The sequence below is a fragment of the Paramisgurnus dabryanus genome, chromosome 11 (assembly GCF_030506205.2).
Source record: "Paramisgurnus dabryanus chromosome 11, PD_genome_1.1, whole genome shotgun sequence".
Classification (NCBI taxonomy): domain Eukaryota; kingdom Metazoa; phylum Chordata; class Actinopteri; order Cypriniformes; family Cobitidae; genus Paramisgurnus; species Paramisgurnus dabryanus.
In genome coordinates this window covers 10,947,467-10,973,254 of record NC_133347.1, presented here as the reverse complement: position 1 = coordinate 10,973,254, position 25,788 = coordinate 10,947,467, and the positions used below count along the sequence as shown (strand labels likewise).

At 37.3% G+C, this 25,788-nt stretch overlaps 2 protein-coding genes across 3 annotated transcripts; one reads left to right on the top strand and one right to left on the bottom strand.

The window, feature by feature from the left end:
- Positions 1-5,627: 5,627 nt before the first annotated feature.
- Positions 5,628-16,435, bottom strand: alkal1 (ALK and LTK ligand 1). 2 transcript variants are annotated; one of them, XM_065246713.2, is made up of 6 exons: positions 15,832-16,435; positions 15,361-15,624; positions 11,844-11,897; positions 11,246-11,329; positions 8,833-8,906; positions 5,628-6,414 (listed from the first exon to the last, which is right to left on the bottom strand). In XM_065246713.2, the coding sequence occupies exons 2-5, from the start codon at positions 15,611-15,613 to the stop codon at positions 8,842-8,844; spliced, it is 456 nt and encodes a 151-aa protein (XP_065102785.1). In that variant the 5' UTR covers positions 15,614-15,624; positions 15,832-16,435; the 3' UTR covers positions 5,628-6,414; positions 8,833-8,841. The 2 variants fall into 2 exon arrangements, with proteins under 2 accessions (XP_065102785.1, XP_065102786.1); XM_065246714.2 differs by having other exon boundaries at positions 11,246-11,326; positions 15,832-16,428.
- A 2,436-nt stretch (positions 16,436-18,871) lies between these two features.
- Positions 18,872-25,788, top strand: LOC135730000 (dynein regulatory complex protein 11). The gene is made up of 19 exons (XM_065247900.1): positions 18,872-19,005; positions 19,250-19,577; positions 19,784-19,903; positions 20,000-20,179; positions 20,662-20,733; positions 20,944-21,149; positions 21,560-21,644; positions 21,793-21,903; positions 21,975-22,050; positions 22,145-22,251; positions 22,334-22,420; positions 22,703-22,764; positions 22,874-22,956; positions 23,093-23,200; positions 23,473-23,672; positions 24,407-24,493; positions 24,579-24,756; positions 25,214-25,452; positions 25,590-25,788. Exons 1-19 carry the CDS (start codon positions 18,995-18,997, stop codon positions 25,707-25,709), a joined length of 2,460 nt encoding a protein of 819 aa, XP_065103972.1. The 5' UTR covers positions 18,872-18,994; the 3' UTR covers positions 25,710-25,788.

Below are 25,788 nucleotides of genomic sequence, written 5' to 3'. Positions count from 1 at the left end.
TAGTCTTCTGGCCGAACGGATATATTCAAGATTTTTATGATCCGTCCAGACCAGAAAGGGCTCCGAGGTTCCCTCCAACCAGTGACGCCATTCACCCAAAGCGAGTCTAACCGCCAACAGCTCCCGATTCCCTATGTCGTAATTACGTTCTGCTGGGTTTAACCGGTGAGAGAAAAAAGCACACGGGTGTACTTTCCCATCAGTAGACGATCGCTGTGATAAAACGGCGCCTACCCCGACATCAGATGCATCCACTTCCACTATAAATTGTTTAGCCGGATCGGGAATAGAGAGGACAGGCGCAGGGATGAACCGGGACTTTAACACATCAAAGGCCTCCTGAGCCTCTCTATTCCAACGGAAACATACGTTAGGTGAAGTGAGAGCAGTAAGAGGCTTAGCGATCTGACCAAAATTTCTGATGAAACGTAGATAAAAATTGGCGAACCCCAGAAATCGCTGAAGCTCCTTCCGAGTGTCGGGTACTGGCCAATCGGCAACCGTCTTAACCTTAGCGGGATCGGGACGAATCTCTCCCTCGGCAATAACAAAACCCAGAAACGAAACCGACTTCCTGTGGAACTCGCACTTCTCCGCCTTAACGAATAGTTGATTCTCTAAAAGCCGTTGTAAAACCATGCGAACGTGCTGACTGTGTATCTGCATGGAGGGAGAAAAGATGAGAATGTCATCGAGATACACAAAGACAAATCTGTTAATCATGTCACCCAGCACTTCATTGACCATGGTCTGGAAGACAGCCGGAGCGTTACAAAGACCGAACGGCAGAACATATATTCCCAGTGTCCTGAGGGTGTATTAAAGGCTGTCTTCCACTCATCGCCCTCTTTAATTCGTACCAAGTGATAAGCGTTGCGCAGATCTAGCTTGGTAAATACGCACGCTCCCTGTAACAACTCGAATGCTGATGACATTAATGGCAAGGGGTACTTATTCTTAACAGTAATGTCATTCAGCCCTCGATTATCAATGCACGGACGAAGGGACCCGTCTTTCTTCTTAACAAAGAAAAATCCAGCACCAGCTGGAGACGAGGAGCGGCGAATGAGACCGGCTTTAAGAGCGTCATTAATGTATTTATCCATAGCCTCTCTTTCTGGTTTAGCTAGGGAAAATATGCGACCCTTAGGCGGAGAAGTGTTGGGAAGTAGTTTGATCTCGCAATCATACGACCGATGAGGAGGCAGAGAAGTGGCCCGGGACTTACTGAAAACCTGATACAGATCCGAGTACTCCGCCGGGACCCCTGAGAGATCGACAGCCGGAACCTGGGAGACAGAACAAGAGACAAGAGAAGGAGCAGGACCAAGACAAGAAACATAACACGAAGACTTCCAAGATAACACAACATTGTTCTGCCAATCAACGTGAGGATTATGTTTGGATAACCAGTCATGACCTAATATGACTGGTGATTGAGAATCTTCTAAAATGTAAAACTCGATCTCCTCACGATGATTGCCAGAAACAAACAAACTCACAGGGGGTGTACGGTGCGTGATCACAGCCATATGCTGGCCCTTCAATGTCCAGGCAGACAAAGGAGAGGAGAGAGGAATGAATGGGATACCCCAGGACTTGGCCAACCCAGCATCCAAAAGACACGCCTCCGCACCGGAATCCAGCAACGCCTGTGACGGGAGAGAGTTAATAATAACAGGTAATGTAGTGCTGCTTACGGGAGATTTAAATGACGATGCGCCCACCGAGACTCCCAGGTTCATCGGCGGGCGTGAGCTTTTACCGGACAGGTAGCCGCCAGATGCCCCGGCTTGCCACAATATAAGCAGAGGCCATTTGACAGACGACGACTTCTCTCACCAGCAGAGATACGAAACTTGCCCAGCTGCATAGGCTCCTCGGAGAGCGTCTCTGAAGCGGTCTCCCCTGGTTCCGACATCAGATGGCGAAATGAGCGACGCAGATCTCTCTGCCGATGGCGAGACTCAACCCTCAGAGCCAGATCGATGGCAGCTTCCAGTGACGTGGGTGGCTCCCTCAGTGCAATCTCGTCTTGAATGCCCGGTGTGAGACCCTCGAGAAATTGAGCTCTTAATGCCGCGTCGTTCCAGTTGCAGCAAATAGCGAGAGTTTTAAATCTGATAGCAAAGTCAGTAACGGAGTCATTACGTTGCCGTAATCTCACCAACTCAGCCGCTGCCATGTCTCCCTTGAGTGACCGATCAAACAATTTTAACATCTCCTCCTCAAGAGCCTCGAATGAAAATGTAAATGGAGCTTTAGCCCCCCAGGCGGCCATACCCCAGTCTCTCGCTCTTCCCGTGAGTAATGTCAGAACATAGGCCACCTTGGAAGTGGATGAAGAAAATCGACGGGGTTGGAGGGCAAAGACGAGAGAGCACTGTTGCAAAAAGGATCTGCAGGTGTTGGGGTCGCCATTGTAGGTGGGAGGTGTTGCCGTGTGTGGCTCCCGTTCAATCGAAACGGCTCCTCCGGATGAGGCTGGAGCTTCATAGTGAGGAGTCACTTGGTCCAAGCGATTACTGAGCTCCTTAAGTTGCTCAGACAATAAACTGAAATCTCTGGCAGCAGCAGACAATAATGAGGAATGTTGATCGATGGCCGCCCCCTGCTGGTGAAGGGCGGTCTGCACCTCCAGACTCTCTAAACTTGCTGACTCCATTAGTGGCGCACTCATCTGTCAGGAAAAACTTCGGAGTCAAGTGCAAGTTAACAATATTTATTTAGAAAATAGAATGAGAGACCTGGAGAGCAAAGTCACTGGTAGATCCACACACGGCACACACCCTTTGACTCACTCTGGATGACAACACTACTGTGGGAATGAAGCACTCCCACAGTAGGAGAGAGTGAGTCGGCGCTACACGATAGTCCAGTACAGATCCGAAGGGAGAGAGAGACCCACCCATGCACTCCGTCGAGAACACCAGCACAGTCACCACACGCAACAGAGGGATGAAACACGCCGCCCTGAAGGTGGATGACAGGCGGAGATGGAAGGTGGAAAATCCAAGTTCTCAGACGGGTAATCCACTGTGAAATCCTGATGTAGATGAAGCCACCCGGAAACAACTGGTCACCGCCTAAAAACGAAGCGAACCAGCGGTTCCGAGAAACAACAGTCATTAGAGTCAATGTAATCCACAATGGTAAAAAGGTGTACTCCACTCACAGGTGATGATGCAAACCGATGAGAAACTGAGACAGCTGGTGTACCGCCTAGAAACGAAGCGAACCAGCTGTTCCGAGAGACAAACAAAGTCAATAGGATCCAGTAATGCACAAGCGAGCGGTCCTGGCGAAGACGAGTCCCCGGACGCCGAAAACCAAACCTGGGGTAACAAGAGGAAGAGACAGAAAGCGACTGACAAGACAAGGCAGGGCAGCAGGACTGTGATAAAACAATGAGCGCGCAACGAAAGACAGGACTACGTGCAATATAAAGGAAAAGGTAAACGAGACACCACCGGTGAACAATTACCGAAACAAGGGGGCGGAGTTAGTGAACACACGAGGAACCGGCACCACAGGTAAACAACACACACACACACAGATATCACAGAGCCATCGATCACCCAGCAGTCATGACATGCAGGGCACGAAGCACAGGTTCCACCACATCCAAAAAATGATCTATTGGGTTGAGATCTGGTGTCTGTAGGGCCCATTTTAGTACAGTGAACTCATTGTTGATTCGATCATTGAATCATTGAAATGATTCGAGTTTTGTGACATGGTGCATTGTCCTGCTGGAAGTAGCCATCAGAGGATGGGTACATGGTGGTCATAAAGGAATGGACATGGTCAGAAACAATTCTCAGGTAGGCTGTAGCATTTAAACGATGCCCAGTTGGCATTAAGGGGCCTAAAGTGTGCCAAGAAAACATCCCCCACACGATTACACCACCACCACCAGCCTGCACAGTGGTAACAAGACATGATGGATCCATGTTCTCATTCTGTTTACGCTAAATTCTGAGTCTACCATCTGAATGTCTCAACAGAAATCGAGACTTATCAGAACAGGCAACATTTTTCCAGTCTTCAACTGTCCAATTTTGGTCAGCTTGTGCAAATTTTAGCCTTTTTTTCCTATTTGTAGTGAAGATAAGTGGTACCCGGTGGGGTCTTCTTCTGTTGTATGAGGCCCATCTGCCTCAAGGTTGTGTATGTTGGGGCTTCACAAATGCTTTGCTGCATACCTCTGTTGTAACAAGTGGTTATTTCAGTCAAAGTTGCTCTTCTATCAGCTTGAATCAGTCAGCCCATTCTCCTCTGACCTCTAGCATCAACAAGGCATTTTTCCCCACAGGACTGCTGCATACTGGATGTTTTTCCCTTTTCACACCATTCTTTGTAAACCCTAAATGGTTGTGCGTGAAAATCCCAGTAACTGAGCAGATTGTGAAATACTCAGACCGGCCCGTCTGGCACCAACAACCATGCCACGCTCAAAATTGCTTAAATCACTTTTCTTCCCATTCTGACATTCAGTTTGGAGTTCAGGAGATTTTATTGCCCAGGACCACACCCCTAAATGCACTGAAGCAACTGCCATGTGATTGGTTGATTAGATAATTGCATTAATGAGAAATTGAACAGGTGTTCCTAATAATCCTTTAGGTGAGTGTAAGCTGCATGTAATATTGTAAGTTCAATTTAAAATTATATTTTTCTATTATGAAATCTGCTCAGTTCGAGTATTAATATACCAATAAATAAATGTGATGCTATCTGGGAATACCCGTCGGATGTTGTGCTGAAACATTTTTTTAGAAAAAAAAAACTGTAATGTAAATGTTTTTTCAAAATGGAGTTTTCATTAAACTATTATTCCAAAACATCTTTTCTATCATCTCTCAAAATATCTAGTCAAAATTCAGTTGTTTAGTGCAAAAAATGTGATTTATAGTGCTGAAAAGATTATGTCCAGTCCTATCCTACATGGCGGTGTAGCATAGATAGCATGCAGGTTTAGAACAACATGATAGTGACTTTTGGGTAAACTATCCCTTTAACACTACAAAGAAAGTTAATCTATTAAAATAAAGGAGCTGTTTATTAATGATATAATGATTGCACCAGTCTGCTCAATCCTGGTGCCCCTAACCGATGTTATACTGGACTTTATTACATCCAAAGATGAAGGATCAGATGATAGAGACTTTACTGATGATACCCCAGTCATGCTATTGTCACGCTGCTGCTATTGGGGCAACCTGTGCTGTGCTTGCTATTCTAAACATATGCTACAAAGTAAAAGTCATGCCATCTAAACAAGAAGTTCAGAGAATATGCCTCATGATAAACAATGTAAAACTTTACTAAATACAAAAAAAGTGAATAAATATGGTTCAGATTATATATAATAATAATAATGTTCAAATGTTTGTATTTTTTTTACAGTGACTAAAACAAGTATTTTACCACAGTAAAGTGTCTTTTACTTGACTGTATTACTATTTGGATAACCATAACTTTTGTTTTATGAAAGGGCTTGAATCCAGCTTCCATATGGTGTCAAAACCTTAAATCTCACCATGATGGGTTTTACCAGATCGCATCACAAATATTATAAACAAAAATTACAAGGAAAAGTACAGGAAACAGTAGTTGTGCTTGAATGTTTTTATTTTTTCAAAGCATCAGTGCAATAATACCATTGTTGTAAAACAATGTGTTTTTATAATTTGAAGTAATTTGTACTTTGAATTTTGTAAGTGCCAATGATAAATGTCATGGTTATGACAGCATGGTAAGTAGTGATGTTTTTCAGGTTTCATATACACAAATAAATGTAACCTTGGACCACAAAACCAGTCTTAAGTTGTACGGGTATATTTGTAGCATAGCCAACAATACATTGTATGGGTCAAATTTATTGTTTAATGCTTAAGGATATTATGTAAAGATCATGTTTCATGAATATTTTTTTTTGCTCAAATAGTTGTATATCGGCCAAATATTGTCCTATACATGCCTCATGACTGGTTTTGTGGTCTAGGGTCACAAATGTTAAGTGTAAGGAATAAAATTATATATTTAGATTTATATTTGAAATTTTGGAACAAAATACAAGAATTTAGGACTAATGATGGTATAATGATATTAAAATATGTATTAGAACATAATATGTACATATCATTTTAATAAATAGTTGGCAGGCATGTTAAATAATATATTAAAACTCATAATACAAAATGCAAAGCTATTCAACAAAACCATATTTGATAAAGCATTTTAACACACACACATTAATCATGATAAAAGAGATAACAGTGTATTAAAGCTGTGAAATGAAAATGACAGCAATTTAAAAAAAATAAATTAACTGCAGTATTTTGAAGGCACTTCCTTGGAAAAATATTTACTTCAACATCTCTCGAGTTTCTTCTCTTATATCCGTAAGACCTGTGGCAAATACAGAATTTTGAGTGACTCAATATGCTGATTATAGCAATATACCTGTTTAAATATTTAATCATAGTAAATGTAATCCTCAAATCAATACCTTATAGATTCAATTATAGTTTGAAAAGTGTTTTAACAATACAAAATACACTGACTCTTTGGTTTTAAGTGAGGCTTTGAAGATTATGTAATTACACTTGAGAAACAGTTTTCAAAGACTCAACCTGTCACATACAGAAACAATGAACTTCAGACAGCTTAATCCACTTCAGTGGAAACCACTTATTCACATTATAAAAGACAATTTAACTGTTTCTAATTGATTCAGAGGAAAATTAGTAATCATAACCTAATAAAATCCTCATAATTCACCATCATTCAGATGGTAATGGATTCTTTCACCTTTCACTAACACGTTCATTGAATGTCTATAGCTGTCATACTGATGATGTCACTGTCCAGACATTCAATAGCATCTTTAAAACTCTCAAAATATGTTTCTAGGAATTAAATACTGCTTGATAGATGAGCGTTGTTGGGATTTCATCTGCTTTAAGGAACTTCTTATTAGATATGCAGCGGTATATTGGCCAATAATTGGTATTGGTCGATTAAAGCACTAATTAATAGTTTAAAAACAGCGGATAGTCCTATATCCTGTCCAGCCTGATCTCACAAAATATGTGATATAGTCACGCATTATTTTGCTCAGTTTTGCGTGACATTGTCACGTATTTCCACCATTTTACTTACCCTTGCCACAACTTTTTTTTCCGTGACAGTTTCACGTATTGGTTACTCAACTGTTTTTCCTATTTTCCTACAATTGTCGCTATGGTTTGGGTTTAGAACAACTTTCTGTTACATAAAATGACATCCTTAACCCAACTCTAACCCTAACGTCAGGCGACAATGGTTTAGAAAGAATACGAAAAAATTATAAAAAACAATACTTTAAGTGACATCCTAACGCAAACAGCAAATCTAACCCCAAACCGAAGTGACAATTGTTTAACAATAGAAAAAACTGTTGAGTAACCAATACGTGAAACTGTCACGGAAAAGAAAGTCGTGGCAGGGGCACGTAAAATGGTGGAAATACGTGACAATGTCATGCAAAACTGAACAAAATAATGCGTGACTATTTCACGGAAATTTGTGAGATCAGGTTGATCCTGTCAATCAAAGGAGAACAGGAAAATCCAATGAATTTGAGTTCTGTGTATAGAAAAGGTAAAGAAAATTCACTAGTTTAATGTTCAATATTTATGTTCATTACATGAATAAATAACATTTAAAAAATTGAATCTTTAAAATTTAGTTAATGTACGTTAATATATACACCATAAGATCGGTATCACCAGATATTATTCTCAATAATCGGCATTGGCGGCTGGTGACTTCTTTTTCGTCACAACATGTATGTAGCCTGTCATGGTGTGGTTTTTTAATTTCAAAATATGTGTTCGGCGCGTCGACTGAACCTATGTGCCTTGTCAAGATAAGTGCCTGCTGCAGACGCGTCTAAAGGATTTATGATAAAAGAGACGCTTGCGTTTGCCAGATACTTTTATAATCTCATGCATAATCAGAGTTTACTGTTAAGGGAGTATCTTCCGTGTATTTTGTGAACGTGAGCGTCGCTTTTATCATAAAGGTTTTGATGCGTGTGCAACAGGCACTTATTTTGACAAAACACGTGATGCACATGGTTCACATGATGCAACAAACACATATTTTGAAAACACGAGCAACACACATGAACACATATCTTGAATTTGCGCCCCTCGGAAGAGCAGTCAACAGCCGCCACTGATAATCGGCATCGATGTAAATGTTTTATATCGGTACATCTCTATTTCTTATCTAAAAATTCAATTTTGCAATCTATCAAACACATACAATGTTAAATATCTCTGCATTTATCAATAAACAGCAGTTTATCTACAGAATAGAGAAAACTGACCACAAACATAAATATAAATATTTATAACACAATGTTTATTTTTAACTGGCATTTCAATTGTGAAAATGTTGGGTTTCTTCAAAGTTGTGGTTTAAGTTGCATGCGTGCAATGCAAATTTAAAAGTGGAATTTAAATGTGACTGCACTATTGTTGTATTTATGCATTAACTTCATGCTTCAAATAGTGCCAGATGGCCATGATCAAACTGTCAAACTGTTTGGCTTGAATATCATGTTACAAATTACTACATTCTCAAACAAATATGGTTATGATGGTTGTCCTCCAAGATATTTCTTCCAAGTGTTATGATAACGCATACAGTATGTGCATCATGCTAATACAAATATTGTAAGTAACTGAATGAATAAATTCAACATGTTTTAATGCATACAACATCAGTTCAGTAGCATGAGAAAGAGTCGTAAAAGAAAGATCTTATCTTTGTACTTACATACGGTTTCTAAGACTGTGTGCAAAGGGGACTCATAGCTAGCCTTGTTAGCAATCGAGCACATCTTTTATAATCTGTCAGAGACAAAAAACGAGAGAAAACTATTAAAAAATGTTCTCATTCAATGTTAAAACAGGCAGTCATACTTGGGCCTATGTCGTAGCATGACGCAAACACCAGTACTTCAAATGCGCCGATGAAATTCATGTTTTAAGTGAAGCTCTCATGTCATCATGGGTTGACGTGTAAAGTGTGAACTGGGGCTGAGATGGATCCCTGTAAATAGCTTTATCTCCCTGCGCCAGTAATGTACTTGATGGACTAAAATGACTGTGTGGGTTCAAGCACCACATTGTTTCACCCTTAATGGTGTTTGTGAAGTCTGAACATCCCATTGCCGTTCTGTTCCAAGCACTGCTGCCTGTCACAGTATCATTCTCAAGGTATTGTGTGTTGACTTCCTGTCCATCAAGAAGGACATTTCCACACTCTAAACAAGGACCTCAAACAAAGCCCACTGTATTGTTGCAATACCACAGGAACCAGATCAGCTATGTCACCAATAGTTTTTCTAACTTTAATTCTCCATGGGAGGTCAGTATGACACAAATGTTTTTACTCGAAAACAAAAAGTGGAAACTGTGACCCAAATATGCATCTGGTTATCCATTTTGGGCAGCTATGTTGGCTAATGTAATTTGTGTTCTTGTAGCTCAATTTGTAGAGCATTGCGTTAGGACTGCAAACGTGATGTACAGTATACCTTGATGTCGTTTTTGATAATAATATCTGCCAAATCTGTGAAAGTGTAATGTAAATGATTTGACAATTAATTTAAAAATGTTATGCAACCCTATAAACCAGACTTATCTCACGGAAAGTCATGTTCTAGTTACGCAAAATTTGATTAATTTATTTGTGTCCATGGCACGAAATTCAGCTTTTTTCGTGGCTTGAGCACGAATGTGTTTTTTGTGACACTCCCACGAATTTCTATAAATAGTTTTTGGTGTCCGTTGCACGACTTTCTTTTTCGTTTCATTTTATGTATTGTTTTCTCATTGTTTTCCTTATTTTCCTACCATTGTCGCTTGGGGTAGGGGTTAAAATCATAGATATGTATAAGGCTAGATGTCTCGCCCGCGCTGCTGGCCAATTGAGTGGAACGTCCGCATTTGGCGGCCATCTTACCACAGGACGCTCGCTCACTCGTAGCATTGTGTTTAATGGAGCATGTACTTTTAAATGACCATAACTTGCTCAGTTTTCTACCGCTTTTTAAACGGTTTGGTTGGTTATAAACCTCAGAGATGTACCTACGACACGGCATACTTACTAAATAATTTTCATGAATCATGTTAAAGCATCCAGAATTATAGCCATGTTAATAATGTTTGTAAGAAACCAAACCGTTTGAAAATCTGTAGAAAATTTAGCAAGTTATGGTCATTTAAAAATACCTGCACCATTAAACACAATGCTACGAGTGAGCGTGCTGTCTGAGGTAAGATGGCCGCCAGGTGATGACGTTAGAGACTCCGCCGTAACACATCTAGCCTTCATACATATCTATGGTTAAAATCACTTTTTGTTACATTTTTAGACATCCAAACCCCAACTCCAGGCGAGAATAGTTTTAAAAGCGGAAGAAAAACATGTAGAAACCAATACATAAAAGTACATCCTAACCCAATCCCCAAATCTAACACCTACCCCAAGCGACAATGATTAAAAATAGGGGAAAAAAGAGAAAACAATACATAAAATGTCACGAAAATGGACTATTAATAAAAATTTGTGCGAGTGTCATGAAAAAGACATTTGTGCTCAAGGCACGAAGAAAAGAGAATTTTGTGCCATTGACAAAAAATAAATTAATCAAATTTTTGCGTGACTATGACACAACTTTCCGTAAGATCATGTAAAGTTAGTAATAACGTGGGACAAAAACAATTCACATCACAAGTAAGTCTTAAAGGAAAACACCACAGTTTTTCAATATTTTACTATGTTCTTACCTCAACTTAGACAAATTAATACATACCTATCTTTTTTCAATGCGTGCACTTTTAATCTTTGTACAGCGCCTTGTGAATGTGTTAGCATTTAGCCTAGCCCCATTCATTCCTATGGCTCCAGACAGGGATGAATTTATAAGCCACCAAACACTTTTTCCTTATTTAAAAAATGTTACATGAGTAGTTACACGAGTTAAGTATGGTGGCACAAAATAAAACTTTTGTTTGGAGCCATAGGAATCAATGGGGCAAGGCTAAATGCTAACACATTCAAGAAGCGCTGTACAAATATTAAAAGTGCATGCATTGAAAAAAGGTGGGTATGTATTAATTCATCTAAGTTGAGGTAAGAACATAGTAAATTTTCCTTTTAAAATATATTAAAGGATACATACGTGTTGGTCTGGAGCAATCCCTTGTGTTGTGATAAATTCTATGGAAATGTGTCCTGCATTCAGATGGAAACTTAACTGGTCCTGCTTGATAAAAAAGGTTGGAATAAAGATTTTACAGTTGAGTTACTTTAAAACCAATGACGTCTTTTATCATTTAGCTTTTTTCAGAATGACTGTTCATGCATTAGGCTAAATCTCGCTTGACATGAGACCATAAGGGCAGAGGCTTAATCATTTCAAAAAAGCTCTTACAAAGATTCATTGTACAAACTTCCAGATAACAGATTTTCACTTCAATGAAACCAACATTCTGCAATGAATAATCATCTAAAATGCTTTTCCAGAAGAAAGGTTTTTCCTGTATTGTATCCCATTTGGCTATAGGAACATTTTACCTGAGTTAACCTATAGTACTGGTGCCTGAATCTAACTGAACCTAATTTTCATCAGTAAAAAAATATTTCTAATAAGATTGCACTAAAATGATAATAAAAATACAGTTGGTTGTATGGGCGCACATCTATACCATATAAACAGATTTACTGGAAAGAAGGCAAAGTAGATTAATAATACAGAAAAGACAATGATGTGTTCTTACCTGTAAAGTGTTCTATAAATTTATCTTTTATGTTTGTGTCTCTTTGGACAATATCTGAAAAACAAAAATGAACAGACAGTATTAATGTTAGCGAAACAACACAAGCTCTATACTAGAATTTCCACCACTGTACAATTAAAAACGAAGTGCAAAGCTGAAACAATTTAAAGCAATCATTTAGGAACTAAAAGCTTCAGGCCTACTCATCAACAACCAAACCTGAATCGTTTGCAAAATTGTTCTGGAACCCAAAGACTCATAGTTATACCACTATGATGCAATAAATGGATGTGATTCATATAGTCTGGTAATGATTATGTCATCAGTTTGCATCCAGCTCAGTCATACACTGTTTAGCACATGACATGGTATTGGTATTTCCCACTGACTTACTGAGTGTTAATAGAAATGCATTTATTATTGATAAACACCAACTCCAATCTTAACTCCCAAATAGTTGGCATTTTTAGAAGTTAATAAAGACGTTATGTATGTGCTCCTGTATAGCTCAGTGTTAGAGCATTGCGTTAACAGGGCAAAAGGTCATGAATTTGAACCCAGGGAACACACATGCTAATAAAAATGTAAACCGGACAATCTGACTTTTTCCATGTTTAAGTGCTTAAATTTGGTCCCCATTGCTTCTTTCAACTTTGAAAATGTGAAAAAGTACAGTCAACTTTGTTTTGGTAAACCAATCTCTGCAAGCATGTGAAAAAATAGGTCATTGAAATTTGGCTCCCCTTGTGATGTCAGAAGGGGATAATATCGCCCCTTAATCTGCACTATCCAACCACGGCACTGCCATTTAGTGCAAAGATCAGCTCATTTGCATTTTAAAGGACACACCCAAAAAATGCACATTTTTGCTCACGCCTAAAAAGTGGTAATTTCAACATGCTATAATAAATTATCTATATGGTATTTTAAGCTAGAAAAGTGGTTCTCAACTCCGTTCCTGGAGGCCCACTGCTCTGCACATTTTGTATGTCTCTCTTATCTGACAGACTTAGTTCAGTTCATAGGGATCTCTACTAATGAGCTGATGATTTGAATCAGGTGTTTTAAATAAGAGAGATATACAAAATGTGCAGAGCAGTGGGCCTCCAGGAATAATGTGAGAACCACTGAGCTAGAACATACATACTCTGGGGACAGCAAAGATTTATTTGACATCTTAAAAAAGTCTTGTGAGATGTCCCCTTCAATTCACTCATGTCTTGGATCAGGTCTGCTGTCCGTAACAAATTCTGATAACATCCTGTTCCTGACCTAGTGTTCAGACTGTCCTCTTAAAAATATCACCTCTCAAGATTATGATGTAACTGATTACAATCACACATGTCCAACTTGGATGACCACATTTTTGATGCAAGAAAATGGACTGGCCTATCTATAATGCAATCCCATATTTATAATTCAGCTCCCAGTAAATCTGCTGGAAGATTGGGGACCTTGCTTATTATATTTAAGGGCCTTCCTGACCCTGAAACACCGCTCCCACATGTACCATATGACCATATGAGTTAAAGCCTACTGGAGTAAGAAGATTAATACACACACAGTTGTAATGCCTATCAACGTCATTTCCACAAATCCATACAGGAGCTAATTTTAACCTGCCTCAGAAAGAGACATAACCACATTATAATGAATGATTTTGAGTTTCATTTTCTTTAAGATATTGTAACTTTCTATATGTATAAAATAAAAACAGACAAACTGTTCAGGGCATTCTTCTCCATTTTGTAAATATTGTAGATATGCATCATTTAGATTGTTGTGTTGATTGTTTGAAAATACAACAGCCCATTCTCATTGAAATACTTTAAACAAGGAGTGTACATGAACTCTATTAAAGGCCAACCAGATGCATTTTGGTGCATTTTATTTCTTTGGCACAGGTTACAACTCTACAATTTTATTTTTTTCTTGTTATGGCAGAGACATTTAAATAGCCAAATTTGAATGAACCTTAACAAAAATCTGTCAAAAATTAAAAACATTTTATGGCAGGGAATGAAGCCACATACCACAAATACATAGGTCAGTCACTGTGAAATGAAGTATTCTCACAGAAATGGTGTGTCTCAAAACATAGCAAACAACTGACAATACATATTAAAGGGGCCATGTCACAAGACTTTTTTAAGATGTCAAATAAATCTTTGGTGTCCCCAGATCACATATGTGAAGTTTTAGCTCAAAATGCCACATAGATAATTTTTTATAACATGTTAAAATTGCCCCTTTGTATAGGTGTGTGCAAAAATGTGCCGTTTTGGGTGTGTCCTTTAAAATGTACATGATTGGATGAAGTGCAAACACTGATCACAATGATGGTGGTTTGTTGAAATTGAAACTCAATTGCGCTGTGAATTATTTTCTTTCTGCACTAAATGGCAGTGATGTGGTTGGATTATTGGGCTGTGTTATTATAATAAGAGCTCCTTATGACATCATAAGGAGAGACAAATTTCAACAACCTATTTTTTCATAGAGAATGGTTTACCAAAACTAAGTTACTGGGTTGATCTTTTTCACATTTTCTAGGTTGATAGCAGCACTAGGGACCCAATCATAGCACTTAAACATGGAAAAAGTCAGATTTTCATGCCATGGCCCCTTTAAAATTGATATGAATTAAACTGAAACACTATTGAACCAGTGAGCATTAGCTTATTACCAACAGAATCTGAGCAAGTACAACCTCCATTACATAACCCTTTTGCACATCTAATCTGCTAAACACAATAACATTTGTTCATAATTCTGTTGTACTGTACATGTATGGATTGTTTGTTTTTAGTTATATATAATGTTTTTCAACTACTAAGCAAAAGTAATTTTTTACCCTGTCAGTTCTATTCCCTAATAGTACACTCATGCAACCGAAAAGTTATTGACAAAATTGTTGTTTTGTTTAAAAGAATTTTGAAAATTTGTTAGTATACAGGGGATGTATAACTGTCTGCACATTTGACACTTTTTTTAGCACATTTGACATATCAGCTTTTTTAAAGAAATAGTAAAGTAATGTTTTTAAAATATGCATTTGTTAACAGGTGGAATAGTTGTACTTTAGGGGCTGAAATGCACATAAATTTCACACATAGATTCTTAGCGCAGAATTGTAACGCTCACACATAGTTTAATGAAAGAAATTAAACTTTTAATGACTTTTTAAGCTTTTAAACCTGCCTTTGACCAGTCCTTAGATCTACAAAGATCCCTTTAACATTATCTGACCTGCCTAACAAGACTACTGTATCCTCTGCTGATCAAAGCAGTGTCTGAACAGTGGTCATCATTCTATATAATTTCAAAATGCTTGTCTCCTATTATAGTTATAATTTCTTGTATCTGTCTTTATATTGCCAAAGTCTCCTGTGCATGCAAAGTGATTATAGAATTAAAAGTGTTATTGCAGCATTGGATATAAAACTCCAACTAACAAAGAAGGAGTTAATGGCAAGGATTACATTTCGTATTATCACCTGATCTTAAATCAGCTTACCTATTGGTCTGCTGTTGGACAAATATGCTGTTTTTTCACGCGAAGAAAACTTAACATCTTGAGATACAGAGAAGAGGCCACTGGTGATGCGTCTGCTGGATGTAGGTTGGTTGTCCCCGACCACTTGCAGGATGAGGTTAAGCAGAGTTTGCCTTTCTTTCTGCTTTACCTCCATGCTGTCCATGCACTGGCTGGAGGTGATGAGCAAAATAATCATACTCAATACTATGTGCCATCTCTTCTCAGCCCGCATGGCTTTCAAGCCTGATAAACGAATAAAACAAGCAGAAATAGTCGTTACATTTTAAGTGCGCACAACTTCAGTGCGCGCAAAATGCGCTCCACAGATTCCAGATCTAAATCTGTACTATTTCAGGGCATAGTTTAGAAATCTATAAAAACGCAGTTAAAGATAACACACAAGTCAATTTATTCTATACAATAACTATAACGTAAAGTAGCCTAACTTACGCGGTTATGTATTGGTGGGTGCTTCTGCCTTCAATGACGTGTGCGCAAAGTTGTCAGAGAAAAATAAATCTCCCAACAGTTCCTGATGTGAAGCGATGTTAAAAGGATCCTGTTGTCTCGTCTCTTTCTTGAGAACATGCGTCTTGTTTTTATACGTCAAGTGCGAAGCTTCTTGGATGTAATGCAATCGATTTTGGGTGGGTGGTAAGCAATGCAGACATCTTTCTTTTAGTTTTTTCAACTAGTGGTCAGTTCCTTTGACATTCGCCCCTCCTTTCGTTTAAAATTCATTACAAAAGTATAAAAAGTGAACTATAGAAACTATACAGTAAACTGTAAAAAGTGTCTTAAACTCCTTTCTCCTTTCTTTTTTAAAGAATCCTGTCAGAATGGATGCGTAAATGGTTCTGGAGATATCCATTGCGCCATGTCCCCAAAGAAAATGACGGAGAACCTCAAATATCCGCAGGCTCTACACAAGCTCAAATTTAACACTTGCTTAATTGTTTCTGGGTTATGAAAATAAGGTCTGGACGTTTTTGTTAATGGATGAATATTGTGACTGCTTTAAGCGCGCTATCCTGGTAAGCCCTGTTTCCACCTCCCAGCTCAAGTTTGGCACATGGCTCTGTCCGTGCTGGTCTTACATACTTAACGATTAAATTCCCGTTTTCTTTATTATTTTGTCGCCTACTTACAGACCGAAAATTTAACAGCAAGGATAATTAGTGTTCTTATTTTGAATAATATTATATAATGATATAATAAATATTATTTGCATTATTTTGTTAACATTATACGCTTATTAATATTTTTCTGCAAGAAGTAAAATGTCAAAAGTACTTTGACACAGATAGTTCACTGTTACTACAGGGATGTCACTGAACGCGCACTTCACATGGGAATTTAAGGAAAACTGTTTTCCCAACTGACATCCAAATCCACATGTGTTCATACAGTGTACAGAACAAAATGTGTAATGCTCTGAAAATAGTGAAAAGTTAACAATTAAGGTCCTATCATTGCTTCTTTTGGTTAACAGTGCATACTGTAGGCATACCTGAATTGTTAAGGCATTAAAAAAATGAATTTAATGTGTGCATGTTAGTATTTCATCACAAATACTATTTTGCTTCATTTAAATGTCTACTTCTCAAAACTTCTGACAATAAAATTGGCACATTGAGAAAATAATTTTGTGCCCTAAAACTATAGCCTTAAATAAGACATTATTGGAATGTTGTGGTTTACTTATCACCATATGACGTGTTAATGCCGCACGTGAACTCTTATCTAACATGATTAGAGAGAAGCTGCAACATCATTGTTTTTTAGTGACATCACGTGGCGTGTTTTCAAACTACATGTAATTTTTTTATTATAATGAATTCAATTCACATAAGACCAAGGTATACAGTCAAAATAACACAACAATACAATGAACAGTAAACATACATAAAGCCAGGGGGAGGTAAATGAGGAATTACACAAAAATATTAAAAGATTTACATATTGCATATGTTTAAGTTGCTTTCTTATTACTTGAGAATTTCTTTTTCTTATATACATTTTAATTTCTTTTTTTAAGAACCAAAATAAAGGTTTATATTTTCGGTATTTGCATTTAATTTAGCATAAATATATAAAAAGTTAATGATAAATTATTATTTCCTATTATTGGCGGGAATCTTCGTAATACCAAATAAAACATTTAGAGAAAAGGTGGGGTTGATATGTTCAATTATAAATCTAGATAAATCTTTCCATAAGTTTCTTACATGAGAGCAGTGCCAAAAAAATAAATAAAGTTTCTTCTACTGTATTACAAAAGATCAATATCCTTTTTGAATTTAACAAGAAATGTATTCACTAGATAGTATCTGTGTAATATTTTGAATGTAATTTCCTTTACTTTATTCACTAATAGATTTTTTTTTGGTAAATTCCAAATGGCCTTCCATTCTAGACCTTCCACCAATCTATTCAAACTACATGTAATTTAGGGTACATCTGATTCAGCCTCCCTACGTCAGTCAAGAGGACACGACCATTTAAAAGACTGTCTCAATTCCATTGCATTGCATCTATGCTGCCTGTGAAAGATGTGTATTCTTTTCTCTTACTGATTCAGGTTTAGGGAAAAAAATAACAATAAATATATAAAAGCAATGAAGGAAAGCTATCTAAGTTAAGTTGGAGTCAATAGAAATACATTTTTTATATATATATATCCAAAAACTTAACACATTTTTTATTTTTAGTCAAACAAAAAGATGTGAGCAGTGAGTCAACCTCAATCAGGAAATGTGAAAAAGTAATTGAGCCCATACATTTTTGCTTATGGATAAAAAATTTGCCAAACAAAATAAAAAAGTTAAATAAATACTCTTTAGATTTGTTGGCAGAGTCAGATTAATAGCAGATAGTATCTTTCAAGCTAAAAGATTGTGCAAGGATAGGTGTTTTGTTTAAATGGGAGTACAAGTCTAAATTTCTGAACAAACTTACAGAATAAATGTAATAATGTTTCCTCTTCATTGCCACAAAATATGCAGGTACTAGGAATATCAACATATTTGGAAACAGTTGAGTTAACGGGATATATTTTATGCAGTATTTTAAAGTGGAACTTTATTTAGTTGTATTTTAACATAAGCATAAAAAGAGACGCATCAAATTGACTATTTCCGTTTGGCCGCTTGAAAAACTCCAAAAAGTAAACATGTTTTAAGGGTTTTAAAATGTAGTTACTTTTAAACCAAATCGGGGTAACAAACTCTGTATATTTTAATGCCAAATTGAGGAGTTTTGCTGCACAGACTGATCGGATTTATACATCAAAGTATCGCGAGAGCGATTAGGTTATTCAAATTTATGCGCAGATTTAGCATCGCGCGGTATTTTGATGTCATACTCAATCGGTCTTGCAGGGCCGTCTGAAGTTGAACACAACTGAAAAATGTAGCCGTTATTTGATCTTCGTTACTATAGAAACAAAGTTGACAACAAGTTTCAGGCTCGTTAGTTTGCGATTGCTACTCTGAAAATGGATGTAGTTGAAAGGTTCTTGTCGCTATGTTTGTATAGATTGTTCATGGAAGTAACACACTGAAAAGAACGCTGAAGTGCGGATGTTTTATGTAAATATACAGATTGGAATACAATGTCTCACAGGTTCGTAGTCTATATACAGTCACGCCTATGAAATACCGTCTTTTTAAACACAAAAAGTTGCTTTCATTTTTACACTCAATCTTTAATGTTTCAACGTACAGTGTGTGTTTAAAGGTTAAACATATACTAATATTGCATCTTAATGTATTTACATACTAATCAAAATATGTTTTACTATAATGAATTGTTAATAATTTAGCTTGTTTGCATTAGCCCAGAGATAAACAAAGCTTGTCTCCAACAGCACATACAATAGACTCTGGTCAGAAGCTCACAAAGAGCTCAACTGTTTGCTTGCTCAAGAACTTCCTAAAGAACCTCACCGCCCTGAGAAAGACAGAGTGGTGTTCTTTCAAAGGCTTGTCACCCTCTACGTCCATTACATTCAGATCTTTAGGCAACTAGAAGAGGCCTATGACCAAATCATTCACCCTCAGAAGAGGCGTGTCATTAGACCAGTGCTGGAAGGTGTGATGGGCCGTATTCTGGAGCTCAAAAATGAAATGGTGGAAAAGGAATTTTCAGAGTACCACTATATGGATGACATCGTTCAAGATCTGAAATTAACCCCTGTGAGTCTTAATGGAGCATTTTCTAAACTACAATTTATGAATTTAACGTATTTGTTCTATTTGGGGTTTAGGAAAAAATGTTCGCCCACTTTGTTTTTATTTTGGTCACATTAGTACATTACTACTTTTTACACACAAAGCATAAACCAGCAATGTCTGTTTAAAACAGCATATGACAAAATATTGCTGATACTCTATCTTTGAAGGAGGACCTTGAGATTCCAATCCCCAGGTATTTCATCCGAGAGCGGAGCAAAGTACTGCAAGAAAGAGATGCAATGTTTGCTACTGTTTTAAATCAAATGAAGCCCATGGACAAGCCAGAAGTGAGTTCATTTAAAATGTTCATTATGTTCAATTACATGTTAAATACAGTCACTGGTTAGGATGTTCAGAAATGACTTCTCTCCTGCTTCTGCAAGCCTCATGTAGTGCGTATGATGACCCTGGAGAGAGCAGTTAAAATCATTCAGGTGTCTGAAAGAGCACGACAAGGTCGACTGAGGGCGAAGTTCATGAGAGAGATCAATAAAAGTTCTGAGAGACAGAAGAAAGAACATGAAGCAATAACATCCAACCAGGCTGCAGTTACTATTCAGAAGGTTCCATATGCCATTACTGTATGTTAAAGCAACACTATGTAGTTTCCATGTAAAAATGACTTACAGCTCCCCCATGTGGTTGAAAAGCGCAACAGTGCCTGGTATCAGACACTCTTCTGCAGGCAGGTGGAGGGGCGGGGCTGTGTTTCCTACCCTCCACCGCCACTTTCAGAGTGTGCTTGTAGCAGCTAGGAGGCTGCTCAGGTTGCAGCAACAGTCCAATTTGTCCAGTTAAAAGTTGTTCTATCACTGAAATAATTTTAGAGACATTATTTAAAGGTAAAAAAAACTACATAGTGTTGCTTTAAATTGACATTAAATGTATTTACCCAATTTATCCGAGCTTTCATCTGCAGAAGTACAGTAAAAAATGCTTTTGTGTTTGGCACAATGAAATTGACATTTACTATTTTTGTAGAGACCAATAGGTTGCATATCTGTTTTTTTAAGCTGGACGTAAACTAATCAAAATCTTTGTGTAGGTATGGAGAGGCTATGCGCAAAGAAAAAAGACCAAAAAGCTTTGGGAAGAGGAAATGATATTTCTTGGAATGGTAACATGAATTGCATACTGTATTGATTCCATTTATACACTTTAAATCGATGGCATGTAAAGCACATCAATAAAATTATCAAAGTTTGCTATTTATAAGTGAACCATAAATGTTTTTTTTAGCAGTACAACATTGAGAATGGTCACCACCATATGCTACCAGTAGATGGAACCATTATACTGTTTTTTAAACACTTCTTTGCATTCTTAGGCCATGGATCCAAAACGGTCCTATCCATCCCCATTGACACTGATTGTCCAGAACAATGAGGCCAACAGACGGATCAGACAAGAAGATCATGAAGAAGACTATCAAAAGTCAATTGGCTCTGTTATTTATCAGCTCAGGGAAGTGGAGGGTCCAGAAATTAAGGAGGCTATGAAAGATCAGATTCGACAGTGGTTCTTGGAGTGTCGGTGAGTGAAATTGAATCACCATCTAATTATTAATGACCATAAATTGACCTATTACAGATTTTGCTTACAGAGCAGAGTATTTTTCAGAAGATATTTACTGTATGCATTTTAGCAAGGCAGCTTACAATGCACTCAAGCTATGCATTTGTAAAAGTACATGGTTTCCCTGTGAATCGAACATATAACCTTGGCATTGCAAGGGCTGTGATCTACCAATTGATCAGCAGTGGTCTCCAACCCTGCTCCTGGTAAGCTACCGTCCTGCAGATTTTAGCTCCAACCCCAATCAAACACAGATGAACCAGTAATCAAGGTCTGTTTATGGACCTGGGTTGGACTTGAAGTCTGCTAACCAGGAGCAGGGTAGGGCAACACTCTTGAAAATGCCTAAATTAAGTACTTTTAAATAGTGATGCCACAGGTTCATTTCCTGATTACCCAGAGGAGGAGGATGGAGGTTCAGCTCTTCTGTTTGCTGATAAAACACCTGAGCAGGTAAACATGCTTAATACAACTTTTGTCTGCTTTGTCGTGGTGCAAACTTTAATATCATATTAAATAAGAATCAAATGTAAAAAGTGTTGCTATAGGCTACTGTTTTTACAGACACGATCTGCTGTGTAAAACATGCCTCTTTTTAAAGTTGGCAGAAGAGCTGGCTGCTAAGGAAGAGGAAGATGCCAACAAAAAGCAGAAGGGAAAAGAGGAGGTAAAGGAAAAAGGAAAGAAAAACAAAGGAAAAGTCCAAGATGAGGTAGGACATACTGCATTTTAGTTCAATTTTTCTTCTTTTGTTACAGTACATAATATAAATGAATGTCACAGGAGGAAGAGCCTGGACTGAAGATGCTACCATCCGCTTATTTGGAAGATCTTGAGAGGGGACACAAAACATTTGCTGGTAAGGAAGAATTGAAAAATTATATACTTATGTGTTACAATAACACAACAAATTTTTCAAGGGAGGAAATGTAACTGTTTCATCTGATCTGCAGCGGTTTGGCAAAACAGAAACGAGTCCAAGAATTTCAGTCAAAGACACGAGACAGAGCTGATAAAAGAGGAGAAAAGAAAAGAGATTGAAGTGGAAATTAGAAAACAGGTGATTTTACAGTGTGCTATGACAGAATTTTTTATGTTTTACATGATTTTCTTCATAATTATTTGTATTAATGTTTGGTCAGGTGGATGAACTGATGAGACAGGAACTGGCTAATTGGAAGCTGGCTGTGGATAAAGAAAAGATTGGAAAGTCCAAAGGGGCTGCAAAGGTACAGTAAATGGCAGTTTCTCACTGTAAAGACGGTCGTATTCGTAGAATATTAACATTAACAATAACTAATAATAAAACGGCCAATAACTACAATTTATAGTAAAGGTGCTGTACACCTGACTTGATGAGACAAACTCTTTCTTAAAACCCCACCCTCCAAGTTGATTTGTTTACAGCATTGTTTAATTTTATGCATAATATTGGATATATTATTTGTAATTAAAACAGCTTGCCACACATTGTACTGTCATAATTGCACTTTTATTTTTATACTTCACAGAAAAAGAAGGCTTTAAAAAATGGAAAAAGGAAAAAGAAGGACAAAGATCTTACAGCGGATAGGTTTGTAAAATAACTAATATTATATTAATTATTCATGGTTCTGCATCTTCTTTAGATTTAAATGTTGAATAATATTGAATTGAATATTACATTATAACTGTTTTTTTAGGACTATAGAATCACTATTTAAGGAGCTGGTTGAACAGGAATTGCTGAAAAAGCCAAATAGTGTTAAACTACAAGATTATCAAGGTATTTAAATACTGAAAAATTACATATTCCTTGAAAAGTTCAACTTATAAATATTACATGTATATAACGTATCTTTATATACCTAACAATTTAAATACACCTGGACACATCTATGTTTTTTTATTTTTTATTACAGGGGACTATAGTTATCTTGGAACAACTCTGCGACAGTCTGATATTGAACCTATGCCATCTTTATCTGATGTTCGGCAAGTTGTAGCCCTGTATGCTGTCTTGCCATTAGGTGAGTACTGATGAAAACGTATACTTTAAATTGACACATTTCAGAAAAAGCAGTCAAAATAATGATGCCAAGATGGCCAGTCAAGCAAAATCCAAAAATTTAAATTTTGTAATATTTTATCATCACTGTGTCAGAAATGACTTGTCCCTATGTTCAAAACTGTATGAAAGAAAGAAAGATTGAAAGAAAGAAAGAAAGAAAGGCAGGATATTGGAAATGCTGAATTTTATATTTGATACCTATGAACCTATAAGTTAATTCTTGCCCTATAGGTTCCCAAACAGTTCATGAGAAAGTTCCCCTAGTGAAGTCGATGCTGCTAGCGGGGCCATCAGGAGTGGGAAAGAAAATGTTGGTCCATGCCATCTGCCAGGAGACTGGAGCCAACCTGTTTGACCTTTCACCTTTAAATGTGGCTGGGAAATACCCTGGTAAAAGTGGACTCCAGATGATGCTGCATATGGTGTTTAAGGTAATAAGCACTGTGATATTGACAGGGTTCCTGCAATGTAAAACTTGAAAAAAAGTGAAATCAATTTTTTTGTTATGTTGGGGGGGATAATGCTATTTCATCCGACTTATTAACACAGTTTAATTCTTAAGAGTTGTAACCCTCATGCTAAACATAAGCAAAGTGTCAAAAAAAATGTTGGCTTTATAAACAAAGCTCAGTTTGACGCAGGATTTGCCACTTGTTTACAACTGATGGAGCGGTCCCATCTTTAAAAGACCCCGTTTAGGAGTCACAACTACAGGCGTAAATCGTTGCTGCTGTTGTTCCTCCTGTTGATCAATTACTGACTCAGTATCTGGATCATATATGTAAGGCTGTATTTGATGTAAGTCATAAAAAAAAAGTTTGATTTCCATCGAAGTCAAAGATGTTAGATTAGTTTCCAAAAGCTGTGCATACTCGTAACTCTTTAAGTCCGCCCACCGTTTTCTCCAGAAAAAAACGGAAAGGTCTTTTAATAATCTGACAACACGAAAGACTCTTTGGACATATGAAGAATGAAATACTACTCTATAGGTAACCAAGATTAACATTAGATTCGGCAAAAACGGTCTGTGTTATGTGCGCTTTAAGCGTTTTTGCAATCTCTTTTTAGCATTTTTTTTTTAACCTTATTGACTTAGCAACTTGGAAAGCCATGGAAATTCACTGGGCCTGAACGATTACTTTAAGATATTTGACATTCTATGCAGGTAGCCAGATTGATGCAACCTTCTGTTATATGGATTGGAGATGCTGAAAAGATGTTTTACAAAAAAGTACCAAAAGATGAAAAGGAGGTAAACAGAGTTTTTAATGTAACCCATTTGTGACTGTTCTTTCGATCAAATGTACCGTAATAAACTGTTTTGCTCTCATATACAGTTAGATCCAAAGCGCCTGAAAAAAGATTTGCCCAAGATTCTCAAGTCCATCAGAGGAGAAGATTGTGTTTTGGTAGTGGGAACAACAAATGATCCACACAGTGCAGACCTAAAGTCCTTATGCAAATTCTACAATAAGATCATCCTCATACCTAGACCAGACTATGCATCACGATATGGTAATCTAGTTTATATTTTGAAATAATGTTTAATGTCAGCTTTTTTAAGATGGCACACATTTATAAATTATTAATGCATGGCAGTGAAGTTAAAGAGATAGTTCACCCGAAAATGAAAATTCTGTCATCATTTTCTCAAAAACCTGTATAAATTTCTTTGTTCGGAGGAACACAATGGAAGATATTTTGAGTAATGTTTGTATCCAAACTGATCATGAGCCTCATTTTCTTCCATAGTAAGATAATACTATGGAAGTGAATGGGAATCATGAAAGTTTTGGTTACAGACATTCCTCAAAATATCTTCCTTCATGTTCATCTGAACAAAGCATTTTTATACAGGTTTGTAACAACATGAGAGTGGGTAAATGATGAGAGAATTTTCATTTTTTGGTAAACTATCCCTTTAAAACTATATCAGAATGTCATTCAATCATACGCCTGTATGTTTAAACAGTAATGTGGAAAGAGCTGATAAAAAAGAATGGAGGAGAACCGACCAACAATCTGGATCTGAGTTCTCTGGCGAAGATCTCTGATGGCTATACGCCAGGTCACATGGTGCAGGTGGTTAATAGCGTCCTGACCGAACGGCGCATTCAGCAACTTGCAAAACGACCCCTAACCGCTGCAGAGTTTGTGACTCCGCTTGCAAGAATCGACCCAGTGTTTCAGGAAGAAGAAGCAGCTCTTAAAGTAAACAAATATAAATGTTTGTGAGTGTATAATTTATCATTGCTTGCTTCTGTCCATCTAAGAGGGAAGTATAGTAAACCCTTAAAAAGGTTAATCTTCTCTGTATATTTTACACAAACTCTGTTGTGTTTCTGCAGAACTGGTACGCCAAGACGCCCCTTGGCAAAAAGAGGGTTAAGGCTGCCCTTGGTAAAGATGGTGATGAAGACGTACCAACAAAAGATGGGAAAGGTGGCAAGAAGAAAGGAAAAAAATAATAATCTAATTGTTAATGTGACCAAGCAGTATTTCATTTTCCTGCCTGTGGTAATAAACATTTAAAGTGCCGCTAGGTGT